We start from the raw sequence: 17,317 nt of genomic DNA on the forward strand, positions 1-17,317 counted from the left end.
TGATTCACATATTTTACTGTTGGTCCCTGTGCAATAAATGTGAGCTGTCCTGACCTTCATTTCTTTTACAGATTTTTATGTCAGAGGCTGGGAAGATTAATCAGAAGATCAAAGTGTGGTTCAGTGATTACTTCAATATCAGTGACACAGTTGCCATTGTCACTTTCTTCATTGGGTTTGCATTAAGATTTGGAGCCAAGGGGAATTTTGGAGAAAACACTTACAGAGAAAATTACGTCTTTGTTGCTGGAAGAATAACATACTGTCTCAATATAATTTTTTGGTATGTGCGATTACTGGATTTTCTAGCTGTAAATCAACAGGCTGGCCCTTATGTTATGATGATTGGGAAAATGGTAAGTACAATGTTTGTTACTGACTTTTTTTTTTTCCTCAACTGCATCCATTTACAACTTCTCTGAATAGTTTTATTTAGTTAGAAGTTTCTTATCCTGCTGTAATAGGATAAGAACTTGGTGTGCAGAATTAGCTAGCTGGAATATAACTTGAAGGGTTTCAAAAGAAGCACTGATTAAAAGGCTTCCTTTATGGAGCTGTCCCTGTTACCTAAATGTAAAAAAATGATAAATCTTCCTTCTCTGGCCTGTTTTCTTCTCAGATGTCAGAGACTTAAATGAATATGATGACGACTTTGCCTTGATTCAACTTCCCATTTAGATCTGAATTTTATTGCCTTTGTGTTTTTTAGGTCAAAACTTTTAACTTGTTTAGTGTCCTAAAGCACCTTCATGGTTTTGTGCTAGGGTAAACTGGGAATAGATTGTGCTTCTTGTCATCTCACACCAAAAGTATTAAAATTGTTTAAACTTAAATTTAAATAACCTAGCTCTACTGTTAGTAGCTATTATAAATGTTAAATACCATTTTAAGGCTTGAGAGCTGTTATATATGAATGTTGAAAGGGATTTTGTGTTGCTTCTCTCTATAAAATGGTTCTTACAAAATGGAACCTTGTCATTCCATAAAAACAAGGGCATCAAGTTGCTCATTTCTCACTTTGATTTCTTGCAAGAGGCACAGGTTCTGTGTTCCTGCCTTTGGAAAACTACCTCTGGTTTTTGTGCACCTCTTGAGTACCTTTAGGAAGGAATGTTTCTCTTTGTCAGCTGTTCCTTGTGTAATAATAGTATTCAAGTTGAAAGGGAAATATGCTCTGTTGCCTTTGACCAAGGGTACTAAATACATTATAAGAAAGGATGGGAAAAAACTCAATAGTTTTGGGGGTTTTTAACAGGGCTTGTTATTTAACAAAATTTTCAGAGTGAAATATTTGTGTCCTGGACTCTTTTCCTTATATAATACATAGAATTTCTCAAGTGTACACTTCACTGTCAAAGTTTTTAGAGTTGTGAGATCATATTTATGACCTTGTGGATTAACCAACTTTTTTGTGTTAACAGGTGGCCAACATGTTTTACATTGTGGTGATTATGGCGCTTGTACTACTTAGTTTTGGTGTTCCCAGGAAGGCAATACTATATCCTGATGAAGCACCCTCTTGGACTCTAGCTAGAGATATTGTGTTTCATCCATACTGGATGATTTTTGGTGAAGTCTATGCCTATGAAATTGATGGTAAGATACTGCCATTATGAAGCAAGTAAAGAGAAAGCTTACTCTGATAAGGTCTTCTCAAAATCTTATGAAATTCCAGTTTAATGAAAATCCCAGTACTGTTGGCATTGATTCCATTCATTGGAATATCTCCCTTTTGTGGGTTGCAGCTGTATAGCTATGTGACCTGATTTTTCATTTTCTTTTCTAAAACTTGATTGGCTTAGAATGAAAACTACATAATCACAGTTTCTCTCAAGGCTATTCCTAGCAACATTTTGGAATTCTTCCTCACAGCTATCATGACATAATTTTGGCTGTGGTGGTGTACTATGCTTTTTTTAAAAAGCCAATCATATGATTACAGTATAGTATCAGCCAGAAACATTGTCTCTGGTATTTTTCTACAATGTTTCTAAATGCACAGAGACCTTTAGAATTGCAGAACCAATGTATGATAGATGGTTGTTGCAAAATGTGACTTTTTTTTTTTTTTTTTGTCTATACCTGCTGAGAGTTCTAAAAGATGTACATGTCTTCTCTGTATCTTTTTTTCCCAACACAGTGTGTGCAAATAATTCTGATGAAAAAGTTGCTCATCTCTGTGGCCCAGGAACATGGTTGACCCCATTTCTTCAAGCTGTCTACCTCTTTGTACAGTACATAATCATGGTTAATCTCCTGATTGCATTTTTCAAGTAAGTATATAGATAATAGTTAATTTTTGCTAATAATTGGACAAGTCTCTATCTTACTGCAATAAGATGACAAGATAAGAGTTGATGCCAGATCAAAGCAATCTCATTTCATGGAAGTTTTTTCAGGTTCTAAGGTTGGTCTTTGTCTCTTCCTCACTGCAAGCCCATGGCTAAGTTAGTGAAGTGTGGTGATGTGACTGGTTCATATCACATGTGTGAGGTCAGGGGAATCAGAAGTTCAAGGAAATTTGAAGGCATTTTGTGACTTCTTTTTGCCAGAAAACAAAATTATTTTGTTTTTTTTTGTCTTTATTAACTGTTCCTAAACTCTTTTGACATTCTCCGGTTGGTTGGGTTCAATTGTAGTAAGTTGTCTTTAATAGTTCTCTGCAAGTGTTAAATTTCTGGGCATAAGCAGCTCACGAACATTGAAGAAGGCAGACTGCAGAATTAACATGGTATGATATAAAATTTTGGGTTTAGTTAGAAATAATTAATTTGTTTGTTCAGTGAAGTTGGAATTTGATCGCAGTGTAATTTATTTCTGAGATACTGGTAACTAAGATACAGAGATGTTACCTGATAGGAGAATTTCTTTAGCCCTCTCATTGCTCATGGATCTGGAGATCTCTTGAATATTTTTCCAACTTCAAAAAAACCAATTTTGCAGCAAAAAACAAGTTTATGCTTTTGTCGCTTACTTAATTGGCTTCAGAATTCAAGAATTCTGGTTGTTACCAAAGTGTTAAAAAAACAAGCAATGCAACAACCACTAAACAAACACCAACAACTCCCCACCACCCCAAAAACCACCTTAATGGGTTAATTGTTCTGTTCCCTTTCAGCAACGTGTATTTACAAGTAAAGGCAATTTCAAACATTGTGTGGAAGTATCAGCGCTATCATTTCATTATGGCCTACCATGAAAAACCTGTTTTGCCTCCACCACTGATCATTCTTAGCCACATGGCTTCCCTGTTCTGCTGTATATGTAAAAGAAGAAAGACAGACAAGACTTCAGATGGGCCAAGTATGAACAGTTATTCAAAAAATTGCAGTAATGTTTTTGATATGGTTAAAGCAAACTGTCAGGAAAGCACCATGTTCTTGGTTATAATGTGTGTTGTGAAGAAAGTTAAAGTGGGTCTTAATTTTATGTGTTTTCAATATTGATAATTCTTTTGAAAATCACCATGCTTTTCTCAAGAGTTTAATGCCAGCCCCTAGAAATTTCCAGTAAAACTAACTTATCACACAAACAAACCAATTAGATTTCTTGTTACTGCTAATGGAGAAGATTTTTTTTATTTCTGTAAAACTTCTCTGAAACTTAAAAAAAAAAAAAAATTCCTGCTAAGGATTCTAGCTTCTGCCTCAAAGAGATTAGAGGGTAGGACCATAAGGAATGATAATACTGTGCACAGATCCTCTCAGAATTACGATTTTAATTTTATTTTGTTATAAATCTTTGACCTTGAACTTTTTTTTGCATTGAGAGAGGAAGGGTCTTAGGTGACTCTCTGGTAGGGTTTTTTGGTTTATTGTGTGGGGGTTTTTTTGTGTTTCTATTGTTAACATCCTTTGTAGGGTTGTGACTATTGGTTTGCAGTACAATTTCACTACATATGTGTCATCTTAACTGTTGATCTCTCTTTAGAGCTCTTCCTGACAGAAGAAGATCAGAAGAAACTTCACGATTTTGAAGAGCTGTGTGTTGAGATGTATTTCAATGAAAAGGATGATAAATTTCATTCTGGAAGTGAGGAGAGGATTCGAGTCACATTTGAACGGTAGAATATTTGCAAGTAAAATTTCTGAATAGAGAATTTGAACTTTTGCATGTTTTTTAAAATGTACTTTAAAGGGGGAGAAATGCAGCTCAGGAACATAAAGTGTTTATGCAAATTTTATATGGTATATTTCCATTGCTATGCAAAAACTGATAATGTGATTGATGCTTCTTGATCTATAAGAGCACTCAGTAAACTTAGACAATTGTATTATTTAGTTTCCCATGATGTTTTAAGAAACTGATAGATTTCATAAAGTGCTGTAGGCCCTCAGTTGATAACTGTTTTAATTCTGTGATTCAGAAGTATGTGCAAATGTTGTATTACAGAACAGCCCAATGCTCTCGTATTATTGTGACATTTCAAAGTTGTTTTTCCCCCTGATTAAATGGACAGAAAGGGCTATAATCATGTTTCTTTTGCATATTGAGAAAAATGCCTTTTATATCTACTTCATAATTTGATTTTTCTTAGGGTGGAACAAATGTGCATTCAGATAAAGGAAGTTGGTGATCGTGTCAACTACATTAAAAGGTCATTACAGTCTTTAGATTCACAGATTGGCCACCTCCAGGATCTCTCTGCTCTAACTGTGGATACTCTGAAAACACTGACTGCACAGAAAGCCTCAGAAGCCAGCAAGGTTCATAATGAAATCACCCGGGAACTGAGCATTTCTAAACATTTGGCACAAAATCTCATTGAGGACGGCTCTCTCAGATCATCTGTGTGGAAAAAGCACAGCATTGGAAATGTCTTTGGTTCTTTTCCACAAGGAGGCCTTGAGAGTAATAACCCTTTACTCTGTAACATTTCTATCCGTGATGACAAAGAAGTCCAACATAGGACAATTGGTCAGGAGTTGGCTCTGGTTCCCCGAAGAGAAGAAAAAAACTTCCAAGAGGCAGGTTCCTCAGGCAGTGCCTTATTTTCAAATGCTGTTTCTCCTCCAGAACTTCGCCAACGAATACAGGCTGCAGAGATCTCAAAATCCACTAGTAAAAGTAAAAAATTAGGCAACTCATCCAACAGCATGCCACATGTAACATCCCCAGCAACCAAGTTTTTTGTTAGCACTCCATCTCGACCCAGTTGTAAAAGTCAGCTGGATTCTTCAGCAAAGCATGAAGAGACTGTTTTCTCTAAGGCTACAGAAGGAGATAATAATGTAGAATTTGGTGCATTTGTGGGTAAGTATAACAAAGTAGATTCTGAATGTCCTGAAGTCATTATTAGCTGCTCTTATCCTCTTGCTTCTGGCTCTGCTTGCCTTGCTTTCACCCAACCTTGTGTTGAAAATGGAGGATACGTTAATTGTGGTTTTATTCATGATGAGAGTGACACTAATGATAACTACAGCTGCAGAGTTGACAAATGTGCTCACCAGTCCCCTGTCAAGTTAGCGAAGAACAAGCCCCAAACGAAGTTCTCTTTGTCAACGGGCGACTTGACCTCAACAGTCAACTGTGGCGGCTCACATGGAAAATTGAATATTAAAGATGAACTTTCCAAAAGTCAGCATGTCCATGCAATGGAACTGCAAACCCGAGATTTATGTTCTAACATCCTTATGGGACTGCTTCATAAACTGTGGACCAAATCTAAGCCACAAGGTTTGACTTATCAAGAATTGTATGGTATTTTGGGTGTATTCCGGTTGCAGGTGACTTTATTCTACCATTTTGCTCTGCTATTTTTGCATTTAACATCTCTAATTTCCCTATGATGCTTGAATGTTTTTTTTTTAACTGAAATTATAATTTCTCCATAATTCTGTCACATAGACAATATTTTTCTGAAAAACATTATCCAGTTGAGTATAGTAGTTTTGGGCAATGAGCAGCTGTACAACTTGGTACATGCACTGTAGACAAACCTTTTGTGACTCATTATAAAGCTCCTACTTCTGATTGCATAAATCAAAAATATTGTCTATTTCTTGACATAATTCCAGAACACTACTCAGGCTGATGGAGTCCTGGACAAATATCTTTGTGGTATCTGTGTCAAGCTGAGGGTTCCTCCTATACTATATTTCTAAACACTGTTACAGCTGGGATCTTCCACTGTTGCCTAGGCTAACCTATGTTGGGGCTGTCCTTTTGGAAGCTTCCAAAGTCCTTTAATTCAGTACAATGTTTTGCCTTCCCTCACGTTCTGCTTAACAGTAAAAAGGTGGATGGTTTTGGTTAGTTACCTACATATTTGAATGGTAAAACAGTGGCAGATTCATTGCAAAGCACAGGTGTGGGTTTACTAACTGATCCCTGTAAAGTAGATAATGTTTGAAGTATGCTTAGTGTTTAGTAGAAGATTGTAATCTGGAATTGTCAGGTTGCCTGCAGAGGTGTTGTCTTGCTATAGTTGTTTAGGGATGTCTCAGTGTTTTCCAGAGATCTGCTGAGGTTGTATAAATCTAAATCTCTAGGCAAGAGTTTATTCTGCTGTGAAACCTGGATTTCTAAGAAGTTACCAACATTAGCCATTTGTGTACAAGTTCCTCATGGTTGAAAAGAGAAAGCAAGCCTAAACAGAAATTATGGACAGTGATTGTACAACTCTTATTTAATCATTAAATGTACTTCGCCACTAATAACTTTGAATACTAACTATACTTATTTACTGGAGCCAGATTTTTTGTATATGGTCCTCTGACATCTCTAGCATTTAGAACATACCCTTCATTCTTACTATCCACAATTTACAACAACTGTGATACCATGCAGGTTTCAATTGTGAAGCCAAGTAGATTTTCATTCATTATAAAGCCAAATGCTTGGGAAAATTCCAAAAAGTATTTTTTTGCAGCTGGGAGAATGAAGGGTATATTGTAAAAGCTACCTCCAGGAAACTGTCTACTTTCCCTTCATTTGTCAAGCATACATAAAAGTACTGTAATCCAGGCCTTGTTCCTTTCCTGTGAGGAGCATACGCTTGAGTAAAAATTTAAAATATTAGCTTTACTTTTTGAATAGTGGTGCTCCACACCTCAGTGCAGGAAAGGCAATAGTTTGATATTGTTCCACTGATCTTTACTTTTAGCATGTTTGTGATGTCTTTCCTAGTGCAAACAGGCACACAGAACTAGGTGGTTTGTAACCCTTTGCTGTGGTGATGCAGACTATTGGCATGGTCAGAACATTGGAGGTTGCCTTTGATTTTGAATACTCTTTTTGAATTCACTGTGTCAAAGGTCACAGAGACAGCATGGACCTGCAGCGGTTCAAGGAGGCAGCCAGCAGAATGAAGGAGAGAAGTGCTGATATTGAGGTAAGCATGAAAGGCTTTGTCAAGTATGTTAATGAGATAATTTTCTTTTAAACTGTAACATCACAGTATGTTTGGAAAAAGTCTAAGACCAGATATAATCAAAAAACTTAAATATTCCTTGCAGACTGCACTTTGCATCTGTTTCATGTTTAAAAAAAAAAATCCAGTGGAAACTCATGTAACCTTAACTGCCATCAAGTACTGTTGCTTCATAATAGGATACTGCTGAAATAATAAACAAGCTCTGAGGTTATGAAAGCTATGATGACTATAACTGTGACTTGAGATAAAATTAAGTATCTCATAATTAGTGTTTAACTAAATGTTTTACACTCATAAATTTCAAGATCAGCCTTTAGGAAGACTAGAGTTTTTACTTTATAGAGCAAGATGTCAGTGTATATAATTTTCAAAAGTGACAAAAATTGTTCATTATGCTTCCAAGAAGAAAAAGGTTTTAATAAAATTGTCATTAACTAAAATGAATCATTTCGATTTCCTTAAAGAAAAGTAAAAATTATTAAAATAGAAAAGTGGTTAATTGTAAACCTGCCTTCTAAGTACTATAGTGTGTGTATATGTGAATCTGTGCATGTGTATAAATGTATGTATATGAAAACTAATTTTTGTCATGTAGTGTTGAATTAGTACATACAAATTACTCTTTGCAGTTATGCATTCAGGGGAGAATACACCTGACAATTGCATTTTGACCATTTGAAATGCTTCTGTTCCGCTGAGTTCTTCTGAACCTTTCAATGAATATAATGTGCGACTAAAAAGCTTTTTGTGTGTATTTCTGGCACAGATTTTTTGGTGTTATTGTTAACAATTTACTTTGTTTCTTTGATAGGAGCAACAGGAAGACTTCAAAAAAGCTATATTGGAGGGTATAGAGACAACCAGACTTCAAGTAAGTAAAGAAAGTTTCCATTTATGAAGGACATTATTTTCAAAAGACATGGGTCTCTGTTCTTATCTCATCTGTAAACTGGATGTCTCCTTGTCATAGGTTTAAATAGTTCTAGTGCTTAGGGATGTAAAGAAATAATTTTTATGCACACAACCACACATCAGATGCACATTTTGGGCACACACCCACAGAGGCCTGTGTATGTGTTTGTATGTGGGATGTATTCTGTAAGAGGAAGGGTGAAAAAGGGAGGTAACAACTTCCTAACAGTTTTAATTTTAGGACTCAAAAGCAGGGCACAACGAATTTTTACATTTTATTCAGGTAACCACTGGAGTTAATAGATGAGTATGCCCTATGCCACTCTACACGCAGTCCTAGTTTGTGATAAAACCGCCTTTCTCCTTTTTTGCAAAAGAAATATTTGTTTGTCAAAAGTTGAGCACCTCAGTATATATTCCAAGAATGTGTGATTGCTATGAAGGAGTATATCCATGAGGAAATTGCATTCATTACTCATAGGTTTTTAGATGGCAGTTTACTTCATTTTGTTGCTGTTTTAAGTGGGTGCAAATTGAAATTTAGTTTTTGCCAGAACCACATTCTTACCTAAGAATCGATAGCGGACAAAGGCATGAAACAGATGAGCTCAGCATAGTGCTTGTAGTGATCCAGTGCAATTGATGTTTCTGTAGCTGTATCCTATTGTAACATTCCCTTGCAAAGAACTCTTGGTGTGGGCCAGGAGTCTTAAGGTGTGCCTGAAAGCGTTACAGCTGGTGGCTACTGTGAGAAGAGCACTTTAACAATTAATGCACTCAATTTGTGCATTTCTATGCAGTGAAGTATTTGAAGTACATACTACATCCAGAAATTTTGAAGAATCCGAGTCAGTGTTAAAAAGAAAAATTTGGGATATTGTGTTCCAAGAGTACTAGTTGAAAGCAATAATGGTAATGATGACTGTTGGTAAATGTAATTTTTTTTTAGGGTCTTCAAAGTGACAGTGGTCTACGACAATCCAGTTCGTGTGGTGGGTTCACTGACCCTCTGACAGCCCACTCAGAGCAGTGTAAGTCTGGTCTCTGTTCAGGTCCCCTAATGCTGTCTCTAACTTGCCTTGCTAATGGATATCTTAAGCAAAGGAAACACAGATGTTAAATCATCTTGAAATATTTTCATGTTTGGTAGTAATTGAATCTTCTGCTTCTTATGTTTTTTTTAGCCATGCCGGCTCAGTTCTCTTACCTTGTATTTTCCACAGACAACCAAAGTTGTGAAAAGCACAACTAGTTAGGACTGCAGACTTCTTTTAAAGTTATGGGTCAGACTTGTTTCATGAGAGCTATGTTAAGTAAGCTGTTTGTTCACTGTTAGGAAACAGGTGACAGTGGCAGCTGCCATTCTGTGTCCAGTTACAAATCTCCTTTGTTTGTAGTGTACAGCAAGAGCAGGAGAGCATCGAGTGAAGACACTCAGCAAGTTGACTCTAAAGCAGCCTTACTGACGGTTTGTATCAAGCTTATGTGACATTCTTGAGCAGAACTAGAAGCTGAACAAGTAAAGGAGAAGAAACAGATAAAGAATAATACTGATTTGTGGACTTGCTTGTTCTAGGAGGCAACAGGAGACCTGTTTTCACTAAGGGAAGAAATTGTGTATGTTCTCACTGAAAATCTGTGCTGTTTTCTGTTTGTAGAAAAAAATCAAAATTCTTTTCTTTTGAAGGAAAAGAATTACTTATATAATCCATAAACAGTAGTGAATATAGAGCCTTTTTTATTCTTTTAATTGTAGTTACCATTTCTCAGTTGTATTTTGGTCTCTCCATTCAAATGCAGTTCAGTACAGCCTGGTTTATTTCCAATAAACAGGCTGTACTCCAAGAGCTTAAAACACATTACCACCCCACCTCCAACTGAATATACTGTGCTTTCCTTACAAAACTGAAGCCCTCTTTGTTTTTCCTCTTCTTTGTTTTAAAGGATTGGCTACAAGGCAGACCTTCAAATAGTGGTCAAATGTAAGTAAGCTTTCTACTAATGGAGCAATTTTATCACTCTGTATTTTGATCTGTTTTTCTTTTTGGTTGTCTTTGATTATAGAGGTGTTTAGTTGCATCTAATGAGAAGAAAAACATTAAGTTTGATTTTATTTTTTTTCTTCTAATAAATAACCGAATGTATTCAGTGGAATCATAGGATCATCATAGAATGGTTTGGGTTGAAAGGCTCTCCCAGGCTGTCTCTGGAGCAGAGGGGCTCCAGCCCTCAGAGTATCTCTGTGGCCTCCTCTGGGCTCTCTCCACCAGGTCCTTCTTGCCTTGGGGGCCCCAGAGATGGACACAGTTCTCCAGCTGGAGTCTCTCACAGCAGAGCAGAGGGGCAGAATCAACTCTCCTCAACCTGCTGGTCACTCTCCTTGGGATGCAGCCCAGGATTGGGTTGGCTTCCTGGGCTGCAGGTGCTCGTGGGTGGGTCAGGTTGAGCTTTAACAGGTTCTGTTTAGATTAATGGTGTCACACGTTGGAGGGCAGAACATGAAAATGACTGTTGACACATAGTGAGCAACTTGCTTCCTGGTAAAGGTCTTTACCCAAGCTTTCAAAGTGTAACCACCTCTGAAATTATGCAGACATTGTTAACAAGAGCAATTACTCCCTGAGTTAACTGTTAAAGCCATTACCTTATTTATCTGATAACAGAAGGGTAAGCTGTTGTGAACAAGTTTTAATGAATGTGCCTCTGTGGGAACGAGCTCTTGTGATGCAAACTTTACATAATGGTGTGCATGACTTGGAGGTATTTAAAGTGTAGCTCTAAAAGCATGAGATTACTTAAGAGCTTTCCATTACTATTTTGTAATTAAGAAACTTGTACTGCCCTTGAAAAATAGGATAACAGGATAAAAGTGGTACTGTGAGGTTAACAAGGTGACCTAGAATGATGTGTTGAAATCAGGAAATACAGTAAGTTTTGAAGATGACTTGTTCTTGTGGCATTTCACAGGCCATCGGAAGAAGATGCATTGAATGGTAAGTTTTCTTTCTGCTGTAAAGGTGAGAGATTTTTGTATATAAACAACTGCTTGGGTCTTGTATGGGAATGTATTTAATTGATGGTAATTTGGAATTTGATGGATACACACTGCATTTTGATTTTTTTTTTTTTTTTTAAATAAACATCCTAGCATTAAGCACTGCATTTTTTTTGTCCCTTTAGTACATAAATTAGTAGCAGGAGTATCTCCTTTTTCTTTTTTTTTCTCCTTAATCTCTTTTCAGGCATCGCTTCTCCTTTCAAGCCTATCATGGATATCAATTACTATTACTCAGGTCAGTCCCTCTTAGGAACTAAGACATTTATTGACATTTGTAAGATCCTTAAACTTCAACAAGTTGTGTAATTTTCCTCTAGCTGTAGAAAGAAATAATCTGATGAGATTATCACAGAGCATTCCATTCACTCCCGTGCCTCCAAGAGGTAAGAACTGTATTTCTTGTTGCTGGTTCTCTGTGGTTTTTTGGGGAAGAAAAGCAAACCTTATATGGATTCTAATTTGGTTTGATCCTTCTAATATAGAAGGATCAAGGCCAAGTTCACAGTTTCTCACAGCAAGTGTGAAACTGAAGTCTTAATGAACTAAAAGAAGTCTAGTTTCTGTCTTAGAATGCTCAGAAATATATGTGAGTATGACACCTTTTCCAGGGCAACTCACTTGGTTATGAAATGTGGATTTAAATATAGTTGTCCTCAGAAACGGTGTTACAGTGATGGTAGTATTGTACTAACAGTTTTATAATAAACTGGAAGGATTCCTTTAAGTTGTCTTCACTTGTTTAAACTGTAAACAAACATTTATTCAGTGTTGTTAGTGCTGTTTGAACAGTGTCATTAAAAGGTCTATAGGAGGACAAATTTTGCAGCTCTGTGAAAAATACTGCAGAGGGGTCCTCCCACTGGGCAGTTTAAATATTTTGTTAATTCAAGATGCTTGTAATGACTTAATACTGCAGCTTGTTGTAAGAAATGGTGGGTTTTCAGTGCTTTTAATTTTAAACTTTGGAAATTAAATGCAGTGATTGCTTTTTGTGCTGCACCGCAGGTGAACCAGTCACTGTGTATCGCCTTGAAGAAAGTTCTCCCAGTATCCTGAACAACAGCATGTCCTCCTGGTCACAGCTGGGGCTCTGTGCTAAAATTGAGTTTTTAAGTAAAGAGGAGATGGGAGGAGGTTTACGTCGAGCTCTCAAAGTTGTATGCACGTGGTCAGAATATGATATCCTGAAATCAGGACATCTTTATATCATCAAGTCTTTCCTTCCTGAAGTTGTGAATACTTGGTCAAGCATTTATAAGGAGGACACTGTGCTGCACTTGTGCTTGAGAGTAAGTTCTATCTTTGTCAATTATTAAACATGGACAGGCATTATATGTTAAACAGGAATAATTTTCCCACCTGTAAAGTAGTATACTTATTAGAATAAGAAAAAAAGTTCATTGGGGGTTCTGTATGAGCAAAAGGGTTAAAAATTCTGCTTCAGGATGGCTTATTTAATCAAAGAGCTCAAATTTTCAAAATACAGATATAATTTAAAAAGCAAGTAAGCTGTTACCCTGTCTTGGGGGAATAGGCACTGTTCCCACTGCCTGCTTGGCTCTCTGCTGTTCCCTGTTCTATAATGCAGCTAATGAGCTGTGGGTTTGACTCACAGGAAATTCAGCAGCAGAGAGCAGCACAGAAGCTCACCTTTGCATTCAACCAGATGAAGCCTAAATCCATCCCATACTCTCCAAGGTGGGTGTATTTAAACTGCCATTATATTGCTTGCTTTTGGCTCAGGGGAATGCCTACAGGGTTGTTAACAGATGTGTCAAATATATTAAGATACTCATATGTGGATATGTCTTGGAATATTGCTGTGAATGTGGCAAGCAGAATTGTCCTTGGCAGTATTTTCCACTGATACTTTCTGCACCGATTCTAATCTAGTGTGATCATCTAAGTGGCTTTTTATAATAGTTTAAAAGCATTTGAATTGTTAGTAAATCAAATAAAAATCAATTAGTAATGATAGATCTCTATTTTGGAACTGTATTCATTAAGTGTACTTTTTACTAGGTTCTTGGAAGTTTTCCTGTTGTATTGCCACTCTGCTGGCCAGTGGTTTGCAGTTGAAGAGTGCATGACTGGAGAGTTTAGAAAATATAATAACAATAATGGTGATGAAATAATCCCAACTAACATGCTGGAGGAGGTGATGCTGGCTTTCAGCCACTGGACATATGAGTATACACGAGGAGAACTCTTGGTATTGGATCTTCAAGGTAATGCCCTGACTTTGAAACCTGGACTGGGGCCAAGGTATATGTGGGTTTTTCTTTTGGTAGCATTTTGTTAAGAATTTGTATGTAATAATTAACAAGCATTATTTGGTGCTTCTTCTAGTTAGTTTGGATCTTTGATTTTCTCATTTAAAATCATATAATGATAAAGATTGGAAAGGACCTCTAAGCTTGTTGAGTCCAGCTTTACCCAGCACTGCCAAGTCCAGCACACACCACGTGCCCTAAACAGCTTTTAAATCCCTGCAGTGATGGTGACTGCACCACTTCTCTGGGCAGCTGTTCCAGTATTTGGCAACCTTTTCAGTAAATATGTTTTACCTCATATCCAACCTCAACCTCCCCTACTACAACTTCAATTGTCCTATTGCTGGGGACTGTCCCCCACCTGGCTACAATGTCCTTTCAGGTAGTTCTAGACAATGAGCTCTCCCCTGAGCCTCTTCTTCTCCAGGATAAACACCCCGAGCTGCTCCTCACAGGACCTGTGCTCCAGACCCTTCACCAGCTTTGTTGTTCTAGTATGGTATTAAATCTTACAGCAACACAGAGAATATAAATATAAATTTTTCTTAATTACATCTGACATAAGAAATTCTGGTTTTTTTTGGTACGTTTGTGTAGTGCCAACGTGGTGAGCTGGTTTTATCCTCAACTCTGTGCCAGATATTCTGGCAGTGAGAACTGTATAGGAGATTTCTCTCATGGGTGAGAGCTTAAGCTAGGAAATGTGAAAAATAGATGGAAGAAATCTGACAATTACAAAGTGCTTGTTTAGGAGCAGTTTTCTAAGGGTAGAGAATCATGTATAGTTCTAGTTGGATTTATTTTGGGTTTTTTTCTGTTTTTATTCTTGGAGAAGTCAAGAAGTCATAAATAAATATTCCAAGGCTTTTTAATATTATTTATGTAATCAGGAATGTATCAGATTTAACTTTTTCTTCATGTGCTGTCTGAAGGTGTTGGTGAAAATTTGACGGATCCCTCTGTGATAAAAGCTGGGGAAAAAAGGTAAGGATAAAGAAAGATTTAAAGTATTCTAAAATTTTCACTGGAAAGAGAACATGTGCAAGTGATGTTTCTGTGCACTTTGTTCCTAAGGTCATATGATATGGTGTTCGGTCCGGCCAATTTGGGAGAGGATGCAATAAAAAACTTCAGAGCAAAGCACCACTGTAATTCCTGCTGCAGGAAGCTGAAACTTCCTGGTAAGAGCAGTACCCTCCTTATGAGACACTTATGCCATGAGATATTGTATGATACATAATGAAATAGTCAAGGCATGCTATGAAAGTGGAACAAGTAATGAAAAGCAGTTTTGTAATTTGACTTTAGGCTTCTGATTATAAAAGCATCCCTTTTTTGACCGTGCAGATCCTGGAATTCCTCTTTATAAGTGCATTTACCTATCCAGTTCTTTGCTAGATATTTATGCCCCATTGATTCTAGCAGCTCCAGAAATAGTAATCATTCTGACTTTGTTCTGTTTGTCCAGATCTGAAGAGGAACGATTACACACCTGACAAGATCATCTTTCCTCAGGACGATGCCCCTGAATTGACCATTCAGCCTGGAAGCTGCACCAAAGATTCCGACCCGGCCAATTCTATTCGCCTGATGCTCTGACCAACTCAGTGGCTTCGTTCAAACTTTGTGGAACCTCACAAAGTTGTCACTTACCTTTCCCTCATTATAATGAAAAGAAAGACTTGTCAAAACAAGGATTACTGTCTTATAAGTGGAATTTTGGCTGGTCCATAATCTAGGATTTTATGACTTGTGATAACCATCTACAGAGCAGCTGATCATGCTAAAGGTGGAATAATGACAAATATTTAAGATGTGTTTTTAAAGGGGCTTTTTAAGCAGAAAGTTTTATTTTTTATTTTATTTTGGTTTAGTGGAGGATTTTCTTCCTGTAGTCCTGTGGTGGGAAATACGCCTTCCACCAAGAGGACTTTGGTAGTTGATGTTTTAAGGTAAAGCATTTGTCTTTTGGCATTTGTCTTACTGTCAATGAGCAAAACCAGGAGAAAGCACCTACCTCTGTAATGCCAGAGTATTCTTAGTGTGTTTTCGGAAGTGTTCCACTAATATTTCTCACCAGGTGTCTTTTAATCTGGCCTTTTGAAGAGGACAGAGCCAAATGAGGTGTATATAGGATGCCAATAGACTGAAGTTGAAGGTAGGAACTTGATCTGTTCCAAAAGAGAGAGTCTCCTGAATCAGGATTCTTTCAGCTTCGTGACTGTAAAACCGGGCTTGGTTGTTTTTGTTTTGTGAAATAGAGCCTGAATTGTGCATAATGAAATTTCTTGTTTTACACATTTCAATTTTATCAAGTCACTGTCAAATAGTAACAAAGCCATGATAGACTGGTATAATCATATTTAATAGAAGAATTAGTTTGTGCTGGTCCAAATAAGTTGCCTTGTAAGAACACAAGTTGGAAGTGCTTTCCCTTGTAAGTACGTAGTGACTGCTTCAGAAGTTCTGCCTTCCAAAGATCTCCTAAAACCAGTATATCGAAACCGAATGTACACATAACTTGTAAATGTATTTAAAATTGTGTAGAAAACATCTTTAATGTTATGTTATTTGTGGTACTTACATAAGAGAGACTAGGGTTGGATTAGCATTGTGTAAAGTACGGGAGATTGCAATGCACCTTCATGCCAATAAAATGTAATTTAACTGTCCCAAATATTGTTGAGCATTCAGCAAAAGAACCTGTTGTCCAACTGAAGTTTCATGCTGCGATTTTTTTTTTTTTTTTTTTTTTTGTTACATAGGTACTAATTTGTAATTTTTAATTAAAAGGGCAGTATATAGCTCTATAAATTTTTTTATTCAGTAGTGTATCTTATAGATACAGACCTAAGGCACGAACACAATAGTTGTTTAAATGGTGTTTTATGTTTGATGGGGAAAGGTAAAATGTTATAAGGATATAATACTGTATACATTTTGTATATCATTAAATCTTTAAAGAATCTAAAATAAATTTATTCTTGTTTACAGACTTCTGCTCTCCGTCTCAGTCCAAAAGGTTATTTTGGTGAATTTAAGTGACTCTTTATGCAGAAAAACAGAAATTGCTGTGCTGGATCAAAGCAGTTGTTTGCCTTTGAGGTATCACAACTTTGGCCAATACCAGAAACTAGGGAGGTAAAAAAGTGAAAACTGTCATAGTGTCAAATACACGTGAGGGGATTAAAAAGTAAATGAGTCAAAAATAGCTCTTCACAATGTTTAATTAGGAGCTGCTTCTAAGAGATGCCTGACTGCCTCACCTCCTCTTGCTGGGGAAGGAATGGGCAGATATTCAAGATGTACTTGCACCTTTCTAATGCCAAGTAACAGCAGCACTGAGTCTGTAAGCATGACTGGCTCTTCAAATTGAGAGATTCCAGAGGAATCTCTGGTGTTTTGAAACTGTGACCAAATTTCAGTGTATGAAAGAAGAAAAACATTTTGAGAAAATTTTAAGTAAAAGCTGGGAAACTTTCCTGGCAAATACTTAACTACACAGAGTTATTTTTTAGCCATGTTACTGGTCTTCAGCAGTTCTGCTTGTGACTCATTTCTTAGCAAAACAAACAGATGTGACCACCTTGTGGTGAGTGTGAGTGATCGTGGGGAGTGCTCAGTCTTGCAGTGACTCAGGCATGAAGCTTTTTCAAGACCAAAAGGGAAAAAAGTGGTTGGGAAATGCCTGTAAGACTT

At 37.0% G+C, this 17,317-nt stretch overlaps 1 protein-coding gene across 1 annotated transcript in view; it reads left to right on the forward strand.

Moving 5' to 3' along the window:
- The window catches only part of TRPM7 (transient receptor potential cation channel subfamily M member 7), a 52,556-nt gene extending 35,945 nt beyond the window's left edge, over positions 1 to 16,611 (forward strand). The window contains exons 21-40 of the mRNA XM_056500152.1: positions 72 to 356; positions 1,422 to 1,596; positions 2,141 to 2,273; positions 3,119 to 3,303; positions 3,931 to 4,063; positions 4,538 to 5,253; positions 7,257 to 7,333; positions 8,187 to 8,246; positions 9,237 to 9,318; positions 9,685 to 9,755; positions 10,232 to 10,269; positions 11,255 to 11,280; positions 11,530 to 11,580; positions 11,663 to 11,728; positions 12,351 to 12,634; positions 12,961 to 13,043; positions 13,368 to 13,573; positions 14,551 to 14,602; positions 14,693 to 14,799; positions 15,087 to 16,611. Of these exons, the coding sequence (XP_056356127.1) occupies positions 72 to 356; positions 1,422 to 1,596; positions 2,141 to 2,273; positions 3,119 to 3,303; positions 3,931 to 4,063; positions 4,538 to 5,253; positions 7,257 to 7,333; positions 8,187 to 8,246; positions 9,237 to 9,318; positions 9,685 to 9,755; positions 10,232 to 10,269; positions 11,255 to 11,280; positions 11,530 to 11,580; positions 11,663 to 11,728; positions 12,351 to 12,634; positions 12,961 to 13,043; positions 13,368 to 13,573; positions 14,551 to 14,602; positions 14,693 to 14,799; positions 15,087 to 15,217 (2,961 nt within the window). The 3' untranslated portion in view covers positions 15,218 to 16,611. The remainder of the gene's footprint in view (positions 1 to 71; positions 357 to 1,421; positions 1,597 to 2,140; positions 2,274 to 3,118; positions 3,304 to 3,930; positions 4,064 to 4,537; positions 5,254 to 7,256; positions 7,334 to 8,186; positions 8,247 to 9,236; positions 9,319 to 9,684; positions 9,756 to 10,231; positions 10,270 to 11,254; positions 11,281 to 11,529; positions 11,581 to 11,662; positions 11,729 to 12,350; positions 12,635 to 12,960; positions 13,044 to 13,367; positions 13,574 to 14,550; positions 14,603 to 14,692; positions 14,800 to 15,086) is intronic.
- Positions 16,612 to 17,317: the final 706 nt, after the last annotated feature.

The sequence above is a fragment of the Oenanthe melanoleuca genome, chromosome 10, assembly GCF_029582105.1.
Source record: "Oenanthe melanoleuca isolate GR-GAL-2019-014 chromosome 10, OMel1.0, whole genome shotgun sequence".
Classification (NCBI taxonomy): Eukaryota; Metazoa; Chordata; class Aves; order Passeriformes; family Muscicapidae; genus Oenanthe; species Oenanthe melanoleuca.